Here is a 17,270-nt window from a genome sequence, read left to right as displayed (position 1 = left end):
AACGGTACACAAAATTTACGTTTCTTTACGTACCTCAATTTTCTCAAAAGAAATGCAAAACAAAATTGCTTGTTTTTTTTTAAAGTTTACTATAATAAAAATTCCGAAAAACAACACTAAATTTTTCAAACATAAAATAAAAATAATCCCTATTTGGTTTAATAATAATAATAATAATAATAATAATAATAATAATAATAATAATAATAATAATAATAATAAAGTATATAAGAATAAAATAAATCAAATCAATACAATAAATCTTTTCTATATTGAAAATATTAAATATTATTAAATTAATGGAAATTTTCAATTAAAAAAGTGTGTGTGTGTGTGTGTGTGTGTGTGTGTGTGTGTGTGTGTGTGTGTGTGTGTAACATTTAATATTTAATTTTCTAAAATAAATTCTATTAAACTGTTCTACATAATTCAGCATACAACAAATGTCTTCATTCCTTCTATCCTTCATTTATTCACTCCCTTGATATGAAGAAATGTCAGGGTTTTCTCCTTTTAAGATAAATTCTTAAAACTGGATATAAAATGCAAAAAAATCCAGCAATGGCAGCGATATCGTGCATTCGCAAAACAATCCGTATTTTGACGCACTACAAATCGTATTTCCGGTACTGGGTGAGTAGCCACTAGCTTAATCTAGTTTCGTTTTTATACATGTTTCTACACGAACGGTTTTAATGAACAGATGTGTGCATCATGGTGCTTGATTTGAGACTTGGCACATCAATAAAACAAATGTTTATTTATTACAAAAAGAAAATTCTGTGGCATTTATTTAATTTTCTTTTTATAATTTAAATGTAATATATAATAAGTATGTGTGTGTGTGTGTGTGTGTGTGTGTGTGTGTGTGTGTGTGTGTGTGTATATGCATCCACATCAAACATAACACAAAATAGGCTGCATGGCAAAAAAATGGACCCCATACAAACAAGATGTGCCCTTAGAGCCTCTAGCAAAACTTTGGGTCAAGAGTCGTCTCTGTACTGGCATCAAGGTGTTGGAATGAACCGATCATTTACACAAATACAAAACTCACTGAAATCCCACTGCCATGTCAGTGTCAGTGCTGTGCTGAAAAATCATCCACCAGTCAAATGATATCTGGTCAGCAGTTTTCATATGGTGGTCACTTCACACTAATGAACAGGGTACAAGAGCGCTGCGTTCATTAATTGTATTTATATCGATTGCATATATACACTGTATGTACAATTATTTGATGTATTGCAGCCAAACAATGAATTGCATTTTTTTTTTATTGTTTTACCATGAATCACTATATTGTATATAAATTGTCTACAATATGGATTTAACTCTGGCCCTGTAGTATTGCTAACTGTATGATTTTCCATTCTCCCAACAGTGCTAGAGCAGAGAAAACAGGGGGTACAGGGGGTACAGGGGGTACTCCATGACCAGGGCCTGTTATAGGGCCTATTAAATAAGCATTCAGGTGGCATATGTTTAACTATATACTACACTACACTATACTATACTATACTATACTATACTATACTATACTATACTATACTATACTATACTACTGTATGCTATGCTATATTACACTATACTATGATATTCTTTGCTATGCTATACTACACGGTTTTTATTGTATATTAAACTATACTATACAATACTATTTTATGCTATGCTATACTATATATATATATATATATATATATATATATATATATATATATATATATATATATATATATATATATATATATATATATATACTAACCATAATACTGTATACTATACTATACTATACTATACTATACTATACTATACTATACTATACTATACTATACTACTGTATGCTATGCTATATTACACTATACTATGATATTCTTTGCTATGCTATACTACACGGTTTTTATTGTATATTAAACTATACTATACAATACTATACTATACTATTTTATGCTATGCTATACTATATATATATATATATATATATATATATATATATATATATATATATATATATATATATACTAACCATAATACTGTATACTATACTATACTATACTATACTATACTATACTATACTATACTATACTATACTATACTATACTATACTTCCTACCCAACTGTATATTTTTAAATCGAGTATTCTAGTGAACCAATTATAAACATGTTATTCTTGTTCTTGTTCTTATTCTTCTCATTACTGCTTTTTAGACTGAAAGACTGAATTCTAAAGAACCAATAATAAACACCATTATTATTATTATTATTATTATTATTATTATTATTATTATTATTATTATTATTGTTGTTGTTGTTGTTGCTGTTGTTATTTTGTTGTGTGGTTTTCATATTATACTATACTATATTATACTATACTATACTATCTTCTTCTTCTTCTTTCGGCTGCTCCCATTAGGGGTCGCCACAGCGGATCATCTGTCTCCATACCACCCTGTCCTCTACATCTGCCTCTTTTACACCAACTACCTGCATGTCTTCCCTCACCACATCCATGAACCTCCTCCTTGACCTTCCTCTTTTCCTCCTACCTGGTGGCTTCATCCTCAGCATTCTTCTACCAATATAATTCATGTCCCTCCTCTGCACATGTCCAAACCATCTTAATCTCGCCTCCCTCACCTTGTCACCAAAACATCCTACATGCGCTGTCCCTCTAATAAACTCATTTCTGATCTTATCCATCCTCGTCACTCCCAACGAAAACCTCAACATCTTCAGCTCTGCTACCTCCAGCTCCACCTCCTGTCTTTTACTCAATGCCACTGTCTCTAATCCATACAACATCGCAGGTCTCACCACAGACCTATAAACTTTCCCTTTCATTTTTGCAGATACCCTACTATCACAAATCACTCCTGTCACTCTTCTCCACCCACTCCACCCTGCCTGCACTCTTTTCTTCACTTCTCTAACACAGTCCATTACTTTGCACTGTTGACCCCAGGTACCTGAATTCCTCCACCTTCTCCAGCTCTTCTCCCTGCAACCGCACAACTCCACTGCCCTCCCTCTCATTTACACACATGTACTCTGTCTTACTCCTACTGAGTTTCATTCCCCTTCTCTCCAGCGCATATCTCCACCTCTCCAGGCTCTTCTCAACCTGCTCCCTACTCTCACAACAAATCACAATATCATCCGCAAACATCATAGTCCAGGGAGACTCCTGTCTGACCTCGTCCGTCAACCTGTCCATCACCACTGCAAACAGGAAGGGGCTCAGGGCCGATCCTTGATGCAGTCCAACCTTCACCCTGAACCAGTCTGTCGTTCCTACTGCACACTTCACTGCCGTCACACTGTCCTCATACATGTCCTGCACCACCCTCACATACTTCTCTGACACACCTGACTTCCTCATACAATACCACAACTCCTCTCTTGGCACCCTGTCGTACGCCTTCTCTAAATCCACAAATACACAATGTAATTCCTTCTGTCCTTCTCTATACTTCTCCATCAACATTCTTAATGCAAATAAGGCATCTGTGGTGCTCTTCCTCGGCATGAAACCATACTGTTGCTCACAGATGGTCACCTCTTCACTCAGCCTGGCTTCCACTACTCTTTCCCATAACTTCATGGTGTGACTGATCAGCTTAATTCCCCTGTAGTTACTGCAAGACTGCACATCTCCTTTATGCTTAAAGATCGGTACCAGCACACTTCTTCTCCATTCCTCAGGCATCTTCTTACCTTCCAAAATCCTGTTAAACAATCTGGTCAAAAACTCCACTGCCATCTCTCCTAAACATCTCAACGCTTCTACCGGTATGTCATTTGGTCCAACCGACTTTCCACTCTTCATCCTCTTAATCGCTGCTCTCACTTCCTCCTTACTAATCCTATCCACATCCTGCTTCACCAACTCCACATCATCCAACCTTCTCTCTCTCTGATTTACCTCATTCATCAGCTGCTCAAAATACTCCCTCCACCTTCTCAACACACTCTCCTCACTAGTCAACACATTTCCCTCTCCATCCTTTATTGCTCTAACTTGCAGTACATCCTTTCCAGCTCGGTCCCTCTGCCTGGCCAATCGGTACAAATCCTTTTCTCCTTCCTTAGTGTCCAACCTCTCATACAGCTCCTCATATGCCTTTTCCTTGGCTCTCGCCACATCCCTCTTAACCTGCTGCCGCATCTCCTTGTACTCCTGCCTACTTTTCTCATCACTGTCTGTCCCACTTCTGTTTTGCCAACCTCTTTCTCCTTATGCTCTCCTGCACTTCCTCATTCCACCACCACGTCTCCTTGTCTTGCTTTCTATTTCCAGATGTCACACCAAGTACTTTTCTAGCTGCCTCCCTCATCACTCCTGCAGTAGTTGCCCAATCATCCAACACCTCCTTAACACTACTGAGCCTCTGTCTGACCTCTTCCCTGAACCTCACACTACAGTCTTCTTCCTTCAGTTTCCACCATCTTATTCTTCTTTCAGTCCTCACTCTCCTCCTCTTCTTCTTCGCCTCCAAAACCATCCTACAGACCACCATCCGATGCTGTCTAGCTACACTGTCCCCTGCCAACACCTTACAGTCTCCAATCTCCTTTAGGTTGCATGTCCTGCATAGCACATAGTCCACCTGTGTGCACCTTCCTCCACTCTTATACGTCACCCTATGATCCTCCTTCTTCTTAAAATAAGTGTTCACCACTGCCATTTCCATCCTTTTAGCAAAATCTATCACCATCTGCCCTTCCACATTCCTCTCCTTAAAACCATACCTACCCATCACCTCCTCATCACCTTTGTTCCCTTCACCTACATGCCCATTAAAGTCTGCCCCAATCACCAATCGTTCTTTCTTAGGTACACCATCTACCACTTCATCTAATTCACTCCAGAATCTTTCCTTCTCCTCCATCTCACAGCCAACTTGTGGAGCATAGGCACTGATGACATTTATCATCATCCCTTCAAATTCCACCATTACGATCATCACTCTATCAGAAACTCTCTTCACCTCCACTACACTCTTACTGTACTCTTCCTTCAGAATCACCCCTACACCATTCCTCTTTCCATCCACACCATGATAAAACAGTTTAAACCCACCTCCAATGTTCCTGGCCTTACTCCCTTTCCACTTGGTCTCCTGAACACACAGCATATCTACCTTTCTCCTCTCCATCATATCAGCTACCTCTCTCCCTTTACCCGTCATAGTACCAACATTTAAAGTACCAACCCGAACCTCCACTCTCCTCCACTGCTCCTTTCCCTGCCGTCTCTGTAGACGTCTTCCTCCTCTCCTTCTCCTCCTTCTGCCAACAGTAGCCCAATTTCCACCGGTACCCTGTCGGCTAACGATACCTGTGGCGGTCGTTGTTAACCCGGGCCTCGACCGATCCGGTATGAAATTCTCATTTGTGATCCGCATATTTGATTTGCCGCACATTTTACGCTGGATGCCCTTCCTAACGCAACCCTCCCCATTTACCCAGGCTTGGGACCGGCACTAAGAGTGGACTGGCTTGTGCATCCATAATGGCTGGGTTATACTATACTATACTATACTATACTATACTATACTATACTATACTATACTATACTATACTATAATACTGTATTTTTCTATCATTATAACAGGTATATATAACATTGTAATAATAATAATAATAATACAAATAATAATAATTATTATTATTATTAATATAATTATCACAATCATTAATAACCATAGTATACTGTCAAATCATCATCTTTAGCATCACACGAACATGGATCAGTGCTCAGATTTAAGTATATTTAACACACACGTGTTATGACGTGACTGCGTGATGTCGCGGTTGCTTGCGATTCCGTCAGACGCATGAGTCCCCGCCCCCATTCACACCACACACACGCCGTGCTCCCGGAAGTGACGCAGGGCGAATCTTCTTTCTGTTTGTTTTGCAGGCAGAAGCTGGAGGCTTGTTCCACTACCGCAGTACATCTCTGTGCCTCTGTCTCACCCGCCCGAGAGCAGCCCTGGATACAGGTACTTCCCCCAAATCTCATTTATACCCTTTTTATTAACACCAACCGCGGATCAGAACCGATCGGTGGCTCGCCTAGCCGCTGTTGCTAACGCTATTGTATGTAGCCTAGCGATGTTTATTTTTAGCAACAGTTGTAGCTTGCCAACGGTAGCCGCTAAGCAGATAGCGTGTTAGCCGGCTAATTTTAGCAGCCCGCTGAAGTCCACTTGTTCTCCTCGGATATTTGGACTGCAGGTTTTTTTCCCCCTCGTGTTGTCCTTTGTGCATTAGTTTGCTGGGACATGATTTGTTTAAGGAAGTGCTGGAGCTCATGCTGCATGTTCACCTGGCATCAGGGGGTTCTCCAGGGTCTGTCTAACCACAGCAGTTCTCCTTTTCACCCTTTTTTCAATTTCAACTAAGCTATATTTGTTGTCCAAATCATGTGAAAATTCTTGTCTCAATAATAATGATGTAGATTATAAAAAGAGACAGAAGGTTGTGTCTGATTCCTGTCCAGAAGACTTATTTGTACAACAATGGTCATGTTTTCTAAACCTGCTTTAAAAAGAGAAACAGGTCATAACGTAAAAATTTATATTGGTTACTTATAGAAGTGCTTATTTTTCGAATGAGAGAGCTGACAGTGAGGAGACCCTCAGAGGAACCTTCAGAGGAACCCATCCTCACCCGGCTGACGCAGAATGTCCGCTCATTTCAGTCGAGGTGTACCGTTCAGTAAGGTTTGCTTAAATGCATATCTGTTCATGCAGATTGAAACCCTAAGCTTTTCTGATTTGATTCATTTAAGTCCAAATCCATTTCCACAGTTCTGGAGTTGCTCAGAAGCTTCATGGATCTTTAGGCTGTTCATGAAAGGAACTCCATCCAGAGGTAGGGCGTCGGAATGGAACAGGTGGATTCCGAAAAGAACCAAAGGGATGAGATCGTAGGTTACTGGTCCCTCGGGGGCATGTTTAACTCGAGAAAGAGAGTAGAGGGTAGAGCTGTGTATCGATACGATACTTTTTTATGATACGTGTGTTGCGATATGATATTTCATGATACTGTAAAGCAAGGTGATTTATTGGGTTATTTACATTTTTGGAACGGGTATAATTTACGGAAATCTGTCATACAGAACACACCACCATATACAAATATTAGTGAAAAATATAATAATTTATTTATTTAGAGCACAGTGAATTTTACATTTTTATTAATTACATGTGAAATAATACTCCCCTGGTGGTCTAGTGGTTAAGATGCAGCGCTCTCACCGCTGCGACCCGGGTTCGATTCCCGGTCAGGGAACCATCCCCAGCCACTCTCAGTGCCGGTCCCAAGCCCGGATAAATTGGGGAGGGTTGCGTTAGGAAGGGCATCCAGCGTAAAACATATGTCAAATCAAAACGTGCGGAGGTTCCGCTGTGGCGACCCCTAACGGGAGAAGCCGAAAGAAACTATACTATACTATATACATGTAAAATAATACTGTGCTAAGCCTTAACATCTCAAACCATCCATACTTTAAAACCTGTGCCAGCCATAGTCGTATCACACCCCAGTGGCATCAAGTGTTTTTTTAACATGGCCGGTAAAGACGCCTAATATGACGTGAGATTGATGAAGATGCCAATAAGTCAACGAGTCAGTCAAGGCTCCAGGTGGATATTAAGGCTAACATTATTGGTGTGCCCTTATGCTAGTACGTCATTGTTTAAGTTCAGAGATAAGAAAACTATCCATCTTGCGGTCAGGCTATAATCGAATACTAATTGAAATGAAACAACTACCGTGAATTTTGTATGTATTTTAAAATATATACCGATATTGTGGTATTGAGAATCACAGTATCGCTAAAGAAAATATCGCTATACTCACGTGTATCGCTATTTTTTACACCCCTAGTAGAGATTTGATAGGGAGGATGATATAGAGATGATTAGATATCCTTGTTGTTACTTAAACGTTAAAGACGTTGTACAGTGTGTTCAGGGTGCAAGAGAAGGCCCACCGCACAAGAATCACCAAACCTGAGTAAAACCAGAGCAGGGGGACGACAGCATCCGAACATCTCTGTTCACCAAAAGCCTCTATATCCATGGTCCCTCGAGATCTGCTCTTTTCCCTAAGAAAAACCCACCGACAAAAGGATTGACCAAATACATGTTTTCAGCCGAGACCTGAACACTGAGACAGCGCTTGAGTCCTGAAAGCAGCTTGTCGTTTAGCAGGAAACGTTAATTTGAAGGTAGAGTTGTTATCTGACTTTCAAACAGCCCATTGAAATTCTAATCGATTCCATGACAGAGTGCCAACTTTAATGGAATCCCTAGTTCACAAAGGTTCAGGAAGCGGGTACACAAAGCCCCGCCCACCAAAAAATGCTTTCGATTCCAGCGGTCAATGTCTAACGATTTATAAGGATGCGAAGTGCTAGTTGGAGGTGTGTCTTTAATAGGATTGACAAAAGCCAAATCAAGCCCAACATTTTCAATAGCACATTTTTTAAATCGGAGAATGTTACCCCCAATTTCACCAAATAATCCTTGTGTGGCAGTTCTTAAGCTTAATTTTCTCAAGGTGCAGAACTTTTATTCAGCCGAGAATTGATCAGTGAGAAAGAAGCCTTCTAAGACCAGCTGCAAAAACAAAGTGGAGAACCAGCCAATGAGAATCAAAGAGCAACTATAATAAAGTTAAATAAAAGTTAAAGAATAATATTTACAGTAATAATAATAGTTATAGTTAAAGAATAATAGAGGTCGACCGATTCATTAGTTTTGCCAATTAATCAGCACCAATAGTTGATTGCCAATAGTTTTTCCAGGTTGCGTCATATAGTACGAGAGCGGCCTTCAGAGGCAAATAACTGACTTCAAGTGCTGGTTATACGAAGTGTTTTTATTATTATTATTATTTATTTTGGATGTAACAATTATTGTTTATTCGGAGTATAAGCTTTTGTTTAAGTTTGAATGCGTCTTTTATTTTTCTCAATATTTATTAATGTCATTAATATATAAAATTTTATTCCATCCTGAATGCAGGTAACTACAATTCTGTTGTATGTGCAGTCCAGGGCCAAATATAAATTTTTGTTGCCACGTCAAACCCAAATACTTGTAAGAAAGCGCAGAAATGAAAAGAACCACAGCAGGATTCTTGGCACAATACAAAACCAGACGGATGTCCTACAGCAGTCAAAATTGTAAGCTACCTAGACTATGATGAACCAATGGTCCAAACAATCAGGGTTTCCTCCAGCACTCGGCTATTTGACAGAAATATTTGAACTTCTGTAGCCATAGGTGTTAAGCAGTTTAAACCTGATAAATCCTCAGTGGTTTTTTGTTTTTGTTTTTTTTAACAGATGGACCAGCAGGCCCAGTCCTATATGCTTGCCAGTCTGACGCGGCCTCACTCGGAGCAGCTGTTGCAGGGCCTACAGCTGTTACGGCAAGATCGCGAGCTGTGCGACATTGTGCTCCGCGTGGGCGATGCCAAGATCCACGCCCACAAAGTGGTGCTGGCCAGCATCAGCCCGTACTTCAAGGCCATGTTTACTGGCAATCTGTCCGAGAAGGAGACCTCGGAGGTTGAGTTTCAGTGCATCGACGAAGCTGCATTGCAGGTAACACATCAGTATTAAAATGCGTTTCTCTCACCGCAAATGCTGATATTATTTCGCTCGCAGTCTTTAAACATCTCCGTCCTGGTTTTCAGGCCATCGTGGAGTACGCGTACACAGGCACGGTTTTCATCTCGCAAGAAACGGTGGAGTCTCTCCTCCCAGCTGCCAATCTCCTGCAGGTGAAACTCGTGCTGAAAGAGTGCTGCAGCTTCCTTGAGAGCCAGCTGGACGCGGCGAACTGCATCGGCATCTCGCGCTTCGCGGAGACCTACGGCTGCCACGACCTCTGTCTGGCGGCCACCAAGTTTATCTGCGAGAACTTCGAGGAGGTCTGCCGGACGGAGGAGTTCTTCGAGCTGACCAGGGAGGAGCTGGATGAGATCGTGTCAAGCGATTGCCTCAGAGTTCTCACGGAGGAGACGGTCTTTTACGCGCTCGAGTCATGGATCAAGTACGACCCGAGCGAGAGGCAGCAGTATCTGGCCCAGCTGCTGCACAGCGTGCGGCTGCCTTTGCTCAGTGTCAAGTTCCTGACGCGCCTCTACGAGGCCAATCACCTCGTCCGGGACGACCACGCGTGCAAGCATCTTCTCAACGAGGCCCTGAAATACCATTTCATGCCAGAGCACAGGCTTTCCTACCAGACGGTGCTGTCCACCAGACCACGTTGTGCGCCAAAGGTTCTTGTTGCAGTCGGAGGCAAAGCTGGGCTTTTCGCCACTCTGGAAAGGTGAGACCATGAATAGCGTCGCAAAAGGGGCACTTGTGGACGAAGTAACAAACCATGTACTTGAGATAAACGTAGAGAAACACTCAGTAAAACATGACTCCAGTAAACATGCTCCTTTACAAACTTTTGCCTAATCCACTCATTTTAGGTGGAAACACTCTTAGCACATCAATCTATTAATAGAATGGAAAATTCCATCTGGAGAATATGGGAAAAATTCCAAGTTGGAAACTTACCAGGAATTTATGGGAATGAATTAGAAAATGGGGGGAAATAATATAATATAATAGTATCACATACAAACTTAAATATTAACATTTTGTTCTTAAGCTCTCTCGTGATTTGTTTTCCGGCAGTATGGAGATGTACTTCCCTCAGACGGACTCGTGGATCGGCCTGGCCCCGCTCAACATGCCCCGCTGTGAGTTCGGCGTTGCCGTCCTGGACCAGAAGGTCTACGTGGTGGGCGGTATCGCCACACACATGCGGCAGGGCATCAGCTACAGGCGGGACGAGAGCACTGTGGAGAGATGGGATCCCGAAAGCAACACCTGGTCGTCAGTGGAGTGCATGGCGGAGTGCAGGAGCACGCTAGGGGTCGTGGTATTAGCCGGGGAACTTTATGCGCTCGGGGGCTATGATGGCCAGTACTACCTCCAGTCGGTGGAGAAATACGTGCCCAAGCTGAAAGAGTGGCAACCCGTCGCACCCATGACCAAATCGCGCAGTTGCTTCGCCACCGCGGTGCTGAACGGTATGGTTTATGCTATTGGAGGCTACGGTCCTGCTCATATGAACAGGTAAGATTTGGCCAGGATTTAATATGAATCCATCAGAATGGGGGTGGGAAAGTAATGTCAGTGACTTTTGACTGTGCCAAAATTATAGTCGGATGTGATGGACAAGATGTGTTTTCATACTATTGCCCTATTCGTTTTTCTAAAAAAAAAATAAAAAAATTTGTTTGGGAGTTGGGCGTGACGACGATGAGAGAGTTTGGACATGTGCAGAGGAGGGACATGGGGTATATCAGTAAGAGAATGCTGAGGATGGACCTGCCAGGTAGGAGGAAAAGAGGAAGAACAGGAGGTTTATAGATGTGGTGTGGGAAGACATGCGGGTAGTTGGTTTGAAAGAGGGATGAGAGATGTAGAGGACAGAAGGGTATAGAGACGGATGATCCGCTCTGGCAAACCCTAATGGAAGCAACCGAAAGACTATATAATCTATATAACATTGCACCACACAAAGCCACCAGAGGCAAATCTTTTCCGTACACAAGAGGAGGAGAATCGAAAAACGCAGAACACTTTGTACTGTTCCATCCCTGAAATAACTCGAGACGTTTCCAGTTGAGACCTGTGACCTCCGACACTCACTACAGGGATCGTTTGTTTGTGCTGTCGCCTTGAACAAGATTTCCCTCATGAGATGTTTCTATATAGAAAGCACACTTGTCTGCAGTTTGGGAATAGCTTCTAGGAACACGTTTTTATGTTGTGGTGGTGTAATCAAGCGAGAGTGAGAACTCAATTCCTGACAATCAATGCAACACTAAAGGTTTTATTGGTCAGGTTCTATTAAACATTTTTTGTTCTCTCTTGTTTGGAGGAAAATCTGGTTTACCTCCAAACTATTTGTTTTTCTTTCTTTAAAACCCAGTGTAATGTATTGTTTCTGCACAGTGTGGAGCGCTATGACCCTAGCAAGGATTCCTGGGAAATGGTGGCATCCATGGCTAACAAGCGGATCAACTTCGGCGTGGGAGTGATGTTGGGGTTTATTTTCGTCGTCGGCGGACACAATGGAGTGTCGCATTTATCCAGCATCGAACGCTACGACCCGCATCAGAACCAGTGGACAGCGTGCAGGCCGATGAACGAACCTCGCACAGGTGAGAGGCCCAAATTTGCGCTTGTCTTGCGTAAGTTTGCATGTCGTACGGTTTCCTTTCATTGGAGGCTAAAACCTGATCAAGCATAATTATGTTTTGCAAACAAAGGATAGAAAAACAGACAAAACAGTCCATGTAAAATAATAAATATAAAATATATATAATCAATTATAAATAAATGTATAACTATATAACAAATTATAAATAAATACAGTAATGCTTCGGTACTCGTCGACACCGACAAACGATGAAACTCTTGAGTGTCTGTCTCTCAGTAAAACGGCTGCATGAAGAGTCTCATGCTAGATCGCAAACTGTGCCATTGCATTCCCTTTTGTGCTTTCTTTGCATTAGAAGCCTAAATCATGCATCCACAAGTTGTTAAAACAATTCCACATCCTCATTCTCTGTAAATATATATATATATGAGCGCTCTCCGTGCAGTGCGCATTCTCGCGTGTAAAAACAAACAGCACGTTGTCAGTGATGCGCCTCTAGAGGCCGCTCTCGTTATGACGGCCGAAAAACCGCCGAATCGTTCGACCTCTGATATTGATCATTTACTGCGTTTCTAATGGAAAGAATTCAGCTGTGAATCCATAGTGCTTTGATCCTTCTTGACTAGAAATGTTGTACCTCTCTTTTGCACAGGGGTCGGCTCTGCCGTCGTGGACAACTGCCTGTACGTGGTGGGGGGTCATTCGGGGTCGTCGTACCTAAACACGGTGCAGCGCTACGACCCCATCTCAGACAGCTGGCTCGACTCCAGCGGCATGATGTACTGCCGCTGTAACTTCGGCCTGACCGCCCTTTGACCCCTGGGCAGTCGTAGGGTACTTATTTTAAAAGAAAGACAAAAAAAATTTTTTTTTTGCATTTCTTTTACCTACTCCCCAGCCATCCTCGGAACTACGTTCCTCACAAGGTTGCCGCAGCCATGTGGAAACCGGTCCAGGAAAAGGAGAGCTCTGCTTTTTTTCCCCGGGATTTTGGGGTTTCGGAGAAGTAAAGCGAGATATTTTTCTTTTATTTTGCTAACAGGAGCCGAGCTGTATGAGCTCTGCATAGGACACAAAGGTGCTGAAGGGCAGGAGACACCAGTCATGGCGTTGTGGCATTGGTCTGCGGCTATGACATTTATTCTGTTTAACGGAACTACAGATGCAACGAGCATCTAAAATTTCTGTTGGTCTGCAGGTCTGTGCCTGGAGATGATGCATATGCATGGCCATGGAAGGGATGCGTGTGCAGGACAAGCACTCACCGGCTGAGTTTGAAATGTTTGCATCTAAAGTAGTGGGTCACAAAAAAAGAAAAAAACAACAAAACTTTTTACTCTTAAAAAGGGCTGCCTTTCTTTAAATCTGTAAATACATCGACTAAAGAATATAGATTATATCCTCCAGTGCATTGCCTGTAAATGTTACCTGCACTGGTGCGTGTGTGTGTGTGTGTGCGCGCGCATGTGTTTGCGTGCGTTTGTAGTCCGCATATTTATCAATGTTTCACTGCAGTCTCTTAAAAAATTCTTCCAGGTTCTACACGTCTCTTCCTCGGTAGCTTGTAGAACACATCTTTTAGTTTTATTTATTTTTTTATGTCGACGTCTCGATTCTACAACTTTTCTTTATTCGTCGAACGCGAGGCGTCTATTATTATTCTTTTTTTGAGGTGTGGGAGTCAAAAGTAAAACTCTACTGGTGCTAGTTAATAATTCAGGATTCGTTTTTTTTTCTCCGTCAGTTCTTTTCTTTGTCGGTCGTTCAATCATTATTTTTTATTCGTTCTGCATGTTGGTCATCTTCTGTTATTGTTTAAAAAAAAAAAAAAAAAAACGCTCCATCAAGCCCTGTGCAATAACATCATTCAAATGAATCATGTCCACATGAAGTCCAGTGTATTCTCTGCTGTTGTATGTAAAATATGTTCAGTAGAATTCAGTGAAAAAGTCACTAAAAGCAAATACCTGTTTGTGCGAGATGGACATTCCTAATGCATATTGTTTTTAAATTTAGAGCATATATATATATTACACAGTATCTCACAAAAGTGAGTACACCCCTGTTACATTTCAGTAACCATTTTAGTACATCTCAAGGGACAATAGTATAGAAATAAAAATTAGATATATGTTTGACTAGCAGAACCCAGCTATTTATACAATAATGCTATTTTGAGAGGACAGTACATCTATACTACCATACAATCTGCACATTGACTAAAATCTATCCATGTTTTATTTCTATAGTATTGTCCCTTGAGAAGATCTAATAAAATGGTTGCTGAAATGTAAGAGGTGTACTCACTTTTGTGAGCGATTTTTTTTTAATGTATATATATATATATACAGTGAGGAAAATAAGTATTTGAACACCCTGCTATTTTGCAAGTTCTTCCACTTAGAAATCATGGAGGGGTCTGAAATTGTCATCGTAGGTGCATGTCCACTGTGAGAGACATAATCTAAAAGAAAAATCCAGAAATCAGAATGAATGATTTTTAAACTATTTATTTGTATGATACAGCTGCAAATAAGTATTTGAACACCTGTCTATCAGCTAGAATTCTGACCCTCAAAGACCTGTTAGTCTGCCTTTAAAATGTCCACCTCCACTACATTTATTATCCTAAATTAGATGCACATGTTTGAGGTCATTAGCTGCATTAAGACACCTGTCCACCCCATACAATCAGTAAGAATCCAACTACTAACATGGCCAAGACCAAAGAGCTGTCCAAAGACACTAGAGACAAAATTGTACACCTCCACAAGGCTGGAAAGGGAAATTGCCAAGCAGCTTGGTGAAAAAATGTCCACTGTTGGAGCAATCATTAGAAAATGGAAGAAGCGAAACATGACTGTCAATCTCCCTCGGACTGGGGCTCCATGCAAGATCTCACCTCGTGGGGTCTCAATGATCCTAAGGAAGGTGAGAAATCAGCCCAGAACTACACGGGAGGAGCTGGTCAATGACCTGAAAAGAGCTGGGACCACCGTTTCCAAGGTTACTGTTGGTAATACACTAAGACGTCATGGTTTGAAATCATGCATGGCAGGAAGGTTCCCCTGCTTAAACCAGCACATGTCCAGGCACGTCTTAAGTTTGCCAATGACCATTTGGATGATCCAGAGGAGTCATGGGAGAAAGTCATGTGGGCAGATGAGACCAAAATAGAACTTTTGGGTCATAATTCCACTAAACGTGTTTGAAGGAAAAATAATGATTAATACCATCCCAAGAACACCATCCCTACTGTGAAGCATGGGGTGGTAGCATCATGCTTTGGGGGTGTTTTTCTGCACATGGGACAGGGCGACGGCACTGTATTAAGGAGAGGATGACCGGGGCCATGTATTGCGAGATTTTGGGGAACAACCTCCTTCCCTCAGTTAGAGCATTGAAGATGGGTCGAGGCTGGGTCTTCCAACATCACAATAACCCGAAGCACACAGCCAGGATAACCAAGGAGTGGCTCTGTAAGAAGCATATCAAGGTTCTGGCGTGGCCTAGCCAGTCTCCAGACCTAAACCCAATAAAGAAACTTTGGCGGGAGCTCAAACTCCGTGTTTCTCAGCGACAGGCCCAAAACCTGACTGATCTAGAGAAGATCTGTGTGGATGAGTGGGCCAAAAACCCTCCTGCAGTGTGTGCAAACCTGGTGAAAAACTACAGGAAACGTTTGACCTCTGTAATTGCAAACAAAGGCTACTGTACCAAATATTAACATTGACTTTCTCAGGTGTTCAAATACTTATTTGCAGCTGTATCATACAAATAAATAGTTAAAAAATCATACATTGTGATTTCTGGATTTTTTTTAGATTGTCTCTCACAGTGGACATGCACCTACGATGACTATTTCAGACCCCTCCATGATTTCTAAGTGGGAGAACTTGCAAAATAACAGGGTGTTCAAATACTTATTTTCCTCACTGTATGTATGTATATATATATATATAAACTCTACCTTTGTCTGCTCTTTAACCAATCCCAGAACCGTCCCTGTGTCTTCATGTAAAGATCATGCCTCATAGCCACATAGATTACGATCTAGTCATGAGATCTAACACTCTTGGAACATTCCTTAATAAAATAATCCTGGGCCCCCTGAGCAAGGCCTTTAACCTTGTAGCTGCTCAGTTATATGAATTAGATAAATGTAAGTCGCTCTGGATAATGACATCTGCCAAATGGTATAAAATGTGAGTGTGAATGTGCAATACGTGATATTTATTAGAGGTCTACCAATAGTGGACTTTACCGATACTTAGGTTGGATCGTACTTTATTAATCAACTGATAATTTTTTTAATGGATATTAGAGTGAAAAAAACAATGTTATTTATTACTGTACTTGATTACAAAAAAAGTACTGAATCATGAAAATTTGCTAAATAAAATAAATATGAATATATTAATTATATTAATAAATATTGAGGGACATTACGCATTCATACTGGAACAAAAAGTAAGACTCCAAATAAATTAAAATAGTTACATTCAAAATGAATAACAGACACTTCAAACAGCACATGGTGTCAGCGATTCGCCTCTAGAGGTTGCTCTTGTACTCTATAATGCATCCCGGAAAAACTATTGGTACGGATTTTTGCAGATAGTTCCAGCAATCAACTATCAGTGCCCATGAATTGACCAAACATCTAATATATATATATTATATAACACTATTACTGCACTGTATTGATCCAAGCCATTGGTTTACGTTTTTAGAAATCTGCATGCTGATAATTTCTTGGTACAAATTGTATAGCCACGCCCCTTCAATCCTTGAAATGGTTATTTAAAGACATTGAAAAACTGTATGTTGAATCATTTTCAATTTGAATCAGCTTTGTTTTTGGGAAATTGATTGGAATTCGACGTCATGTACATTTCAGCACTTTTGTCGCATATCCCAGCATGTTAGGAAGCTGGGGTCAGAGCGCAGGGCCAACAATGATACAGCGCCCCTGGAGGAGAGAAGGTTAATGGCATAACTCAAGGGTGCAGCTTGGCATTGCTG

General features: G+C 41.1%; 1 protein-coding gene across 3 annotated transcripts; it reads left to right on the top strand.

Moving 5' to 3' along the window:
• Positions 1-5,867: 5,867 nt before the first annotated feature.
• On the top strand, positions 5,868-14,555 carry klhl28 (kelch like family member 28). 3 transcript variants are annotated; one of them, XM_083549794.1, is made up of 7 exons: positions 5,868-6,005; positions 6,600-6,723; positions 9,362-9,622; positions 9,715-10,352; positions 10,709-11,152; positions 12,038-12,246; positions 12,898-14,555. In XM_083549794.1, the coding sequence occupies exons 3-7, from the start codon at positions 9,362-9,364 to the stop codon at positions 13,059-13,061; spliced, it is 1,716 nt and encodes a 571-aa protein (XP_083405920.1). In that variant the 5' UTR covers positions 5,868-6,005; positions 6,600-6,723; the 3' UTR covers positions 13,062-14,555. The 3 variants fall into 3 exon arrangements, with proteins under 3 accessions (XP_083405920.1, XP_083405919.1, XP_083405921.1); XM_083549793.1 differs by lacking the exon at positions 6,600-6,723; XM_083549795.1 differs by lacking the exons at positions 5,868-6,005; positions 6,600-6,723 and adding an exon at positions 8,046-8,239.
• Positions 14,556-17,270: the final 2,715 nt, after the last annotated feature.

The sequence above is a fragment of the Silurus aristotelis genome (assembly GCF_946808225.1).
Source record: "Silurus aristotelis genome assembly, chromosome: 9".
NCBI classification, from domain to species: domain Eukaryota; kingdom Metazoa; phylum Chordata; class Actinopteri; order Siluriformes; family Siluridae; genus Silurus; species Silurus aristotelis.
This window is presented reverse-complemented; position numbering and strand designations above follow the sequence as displayed.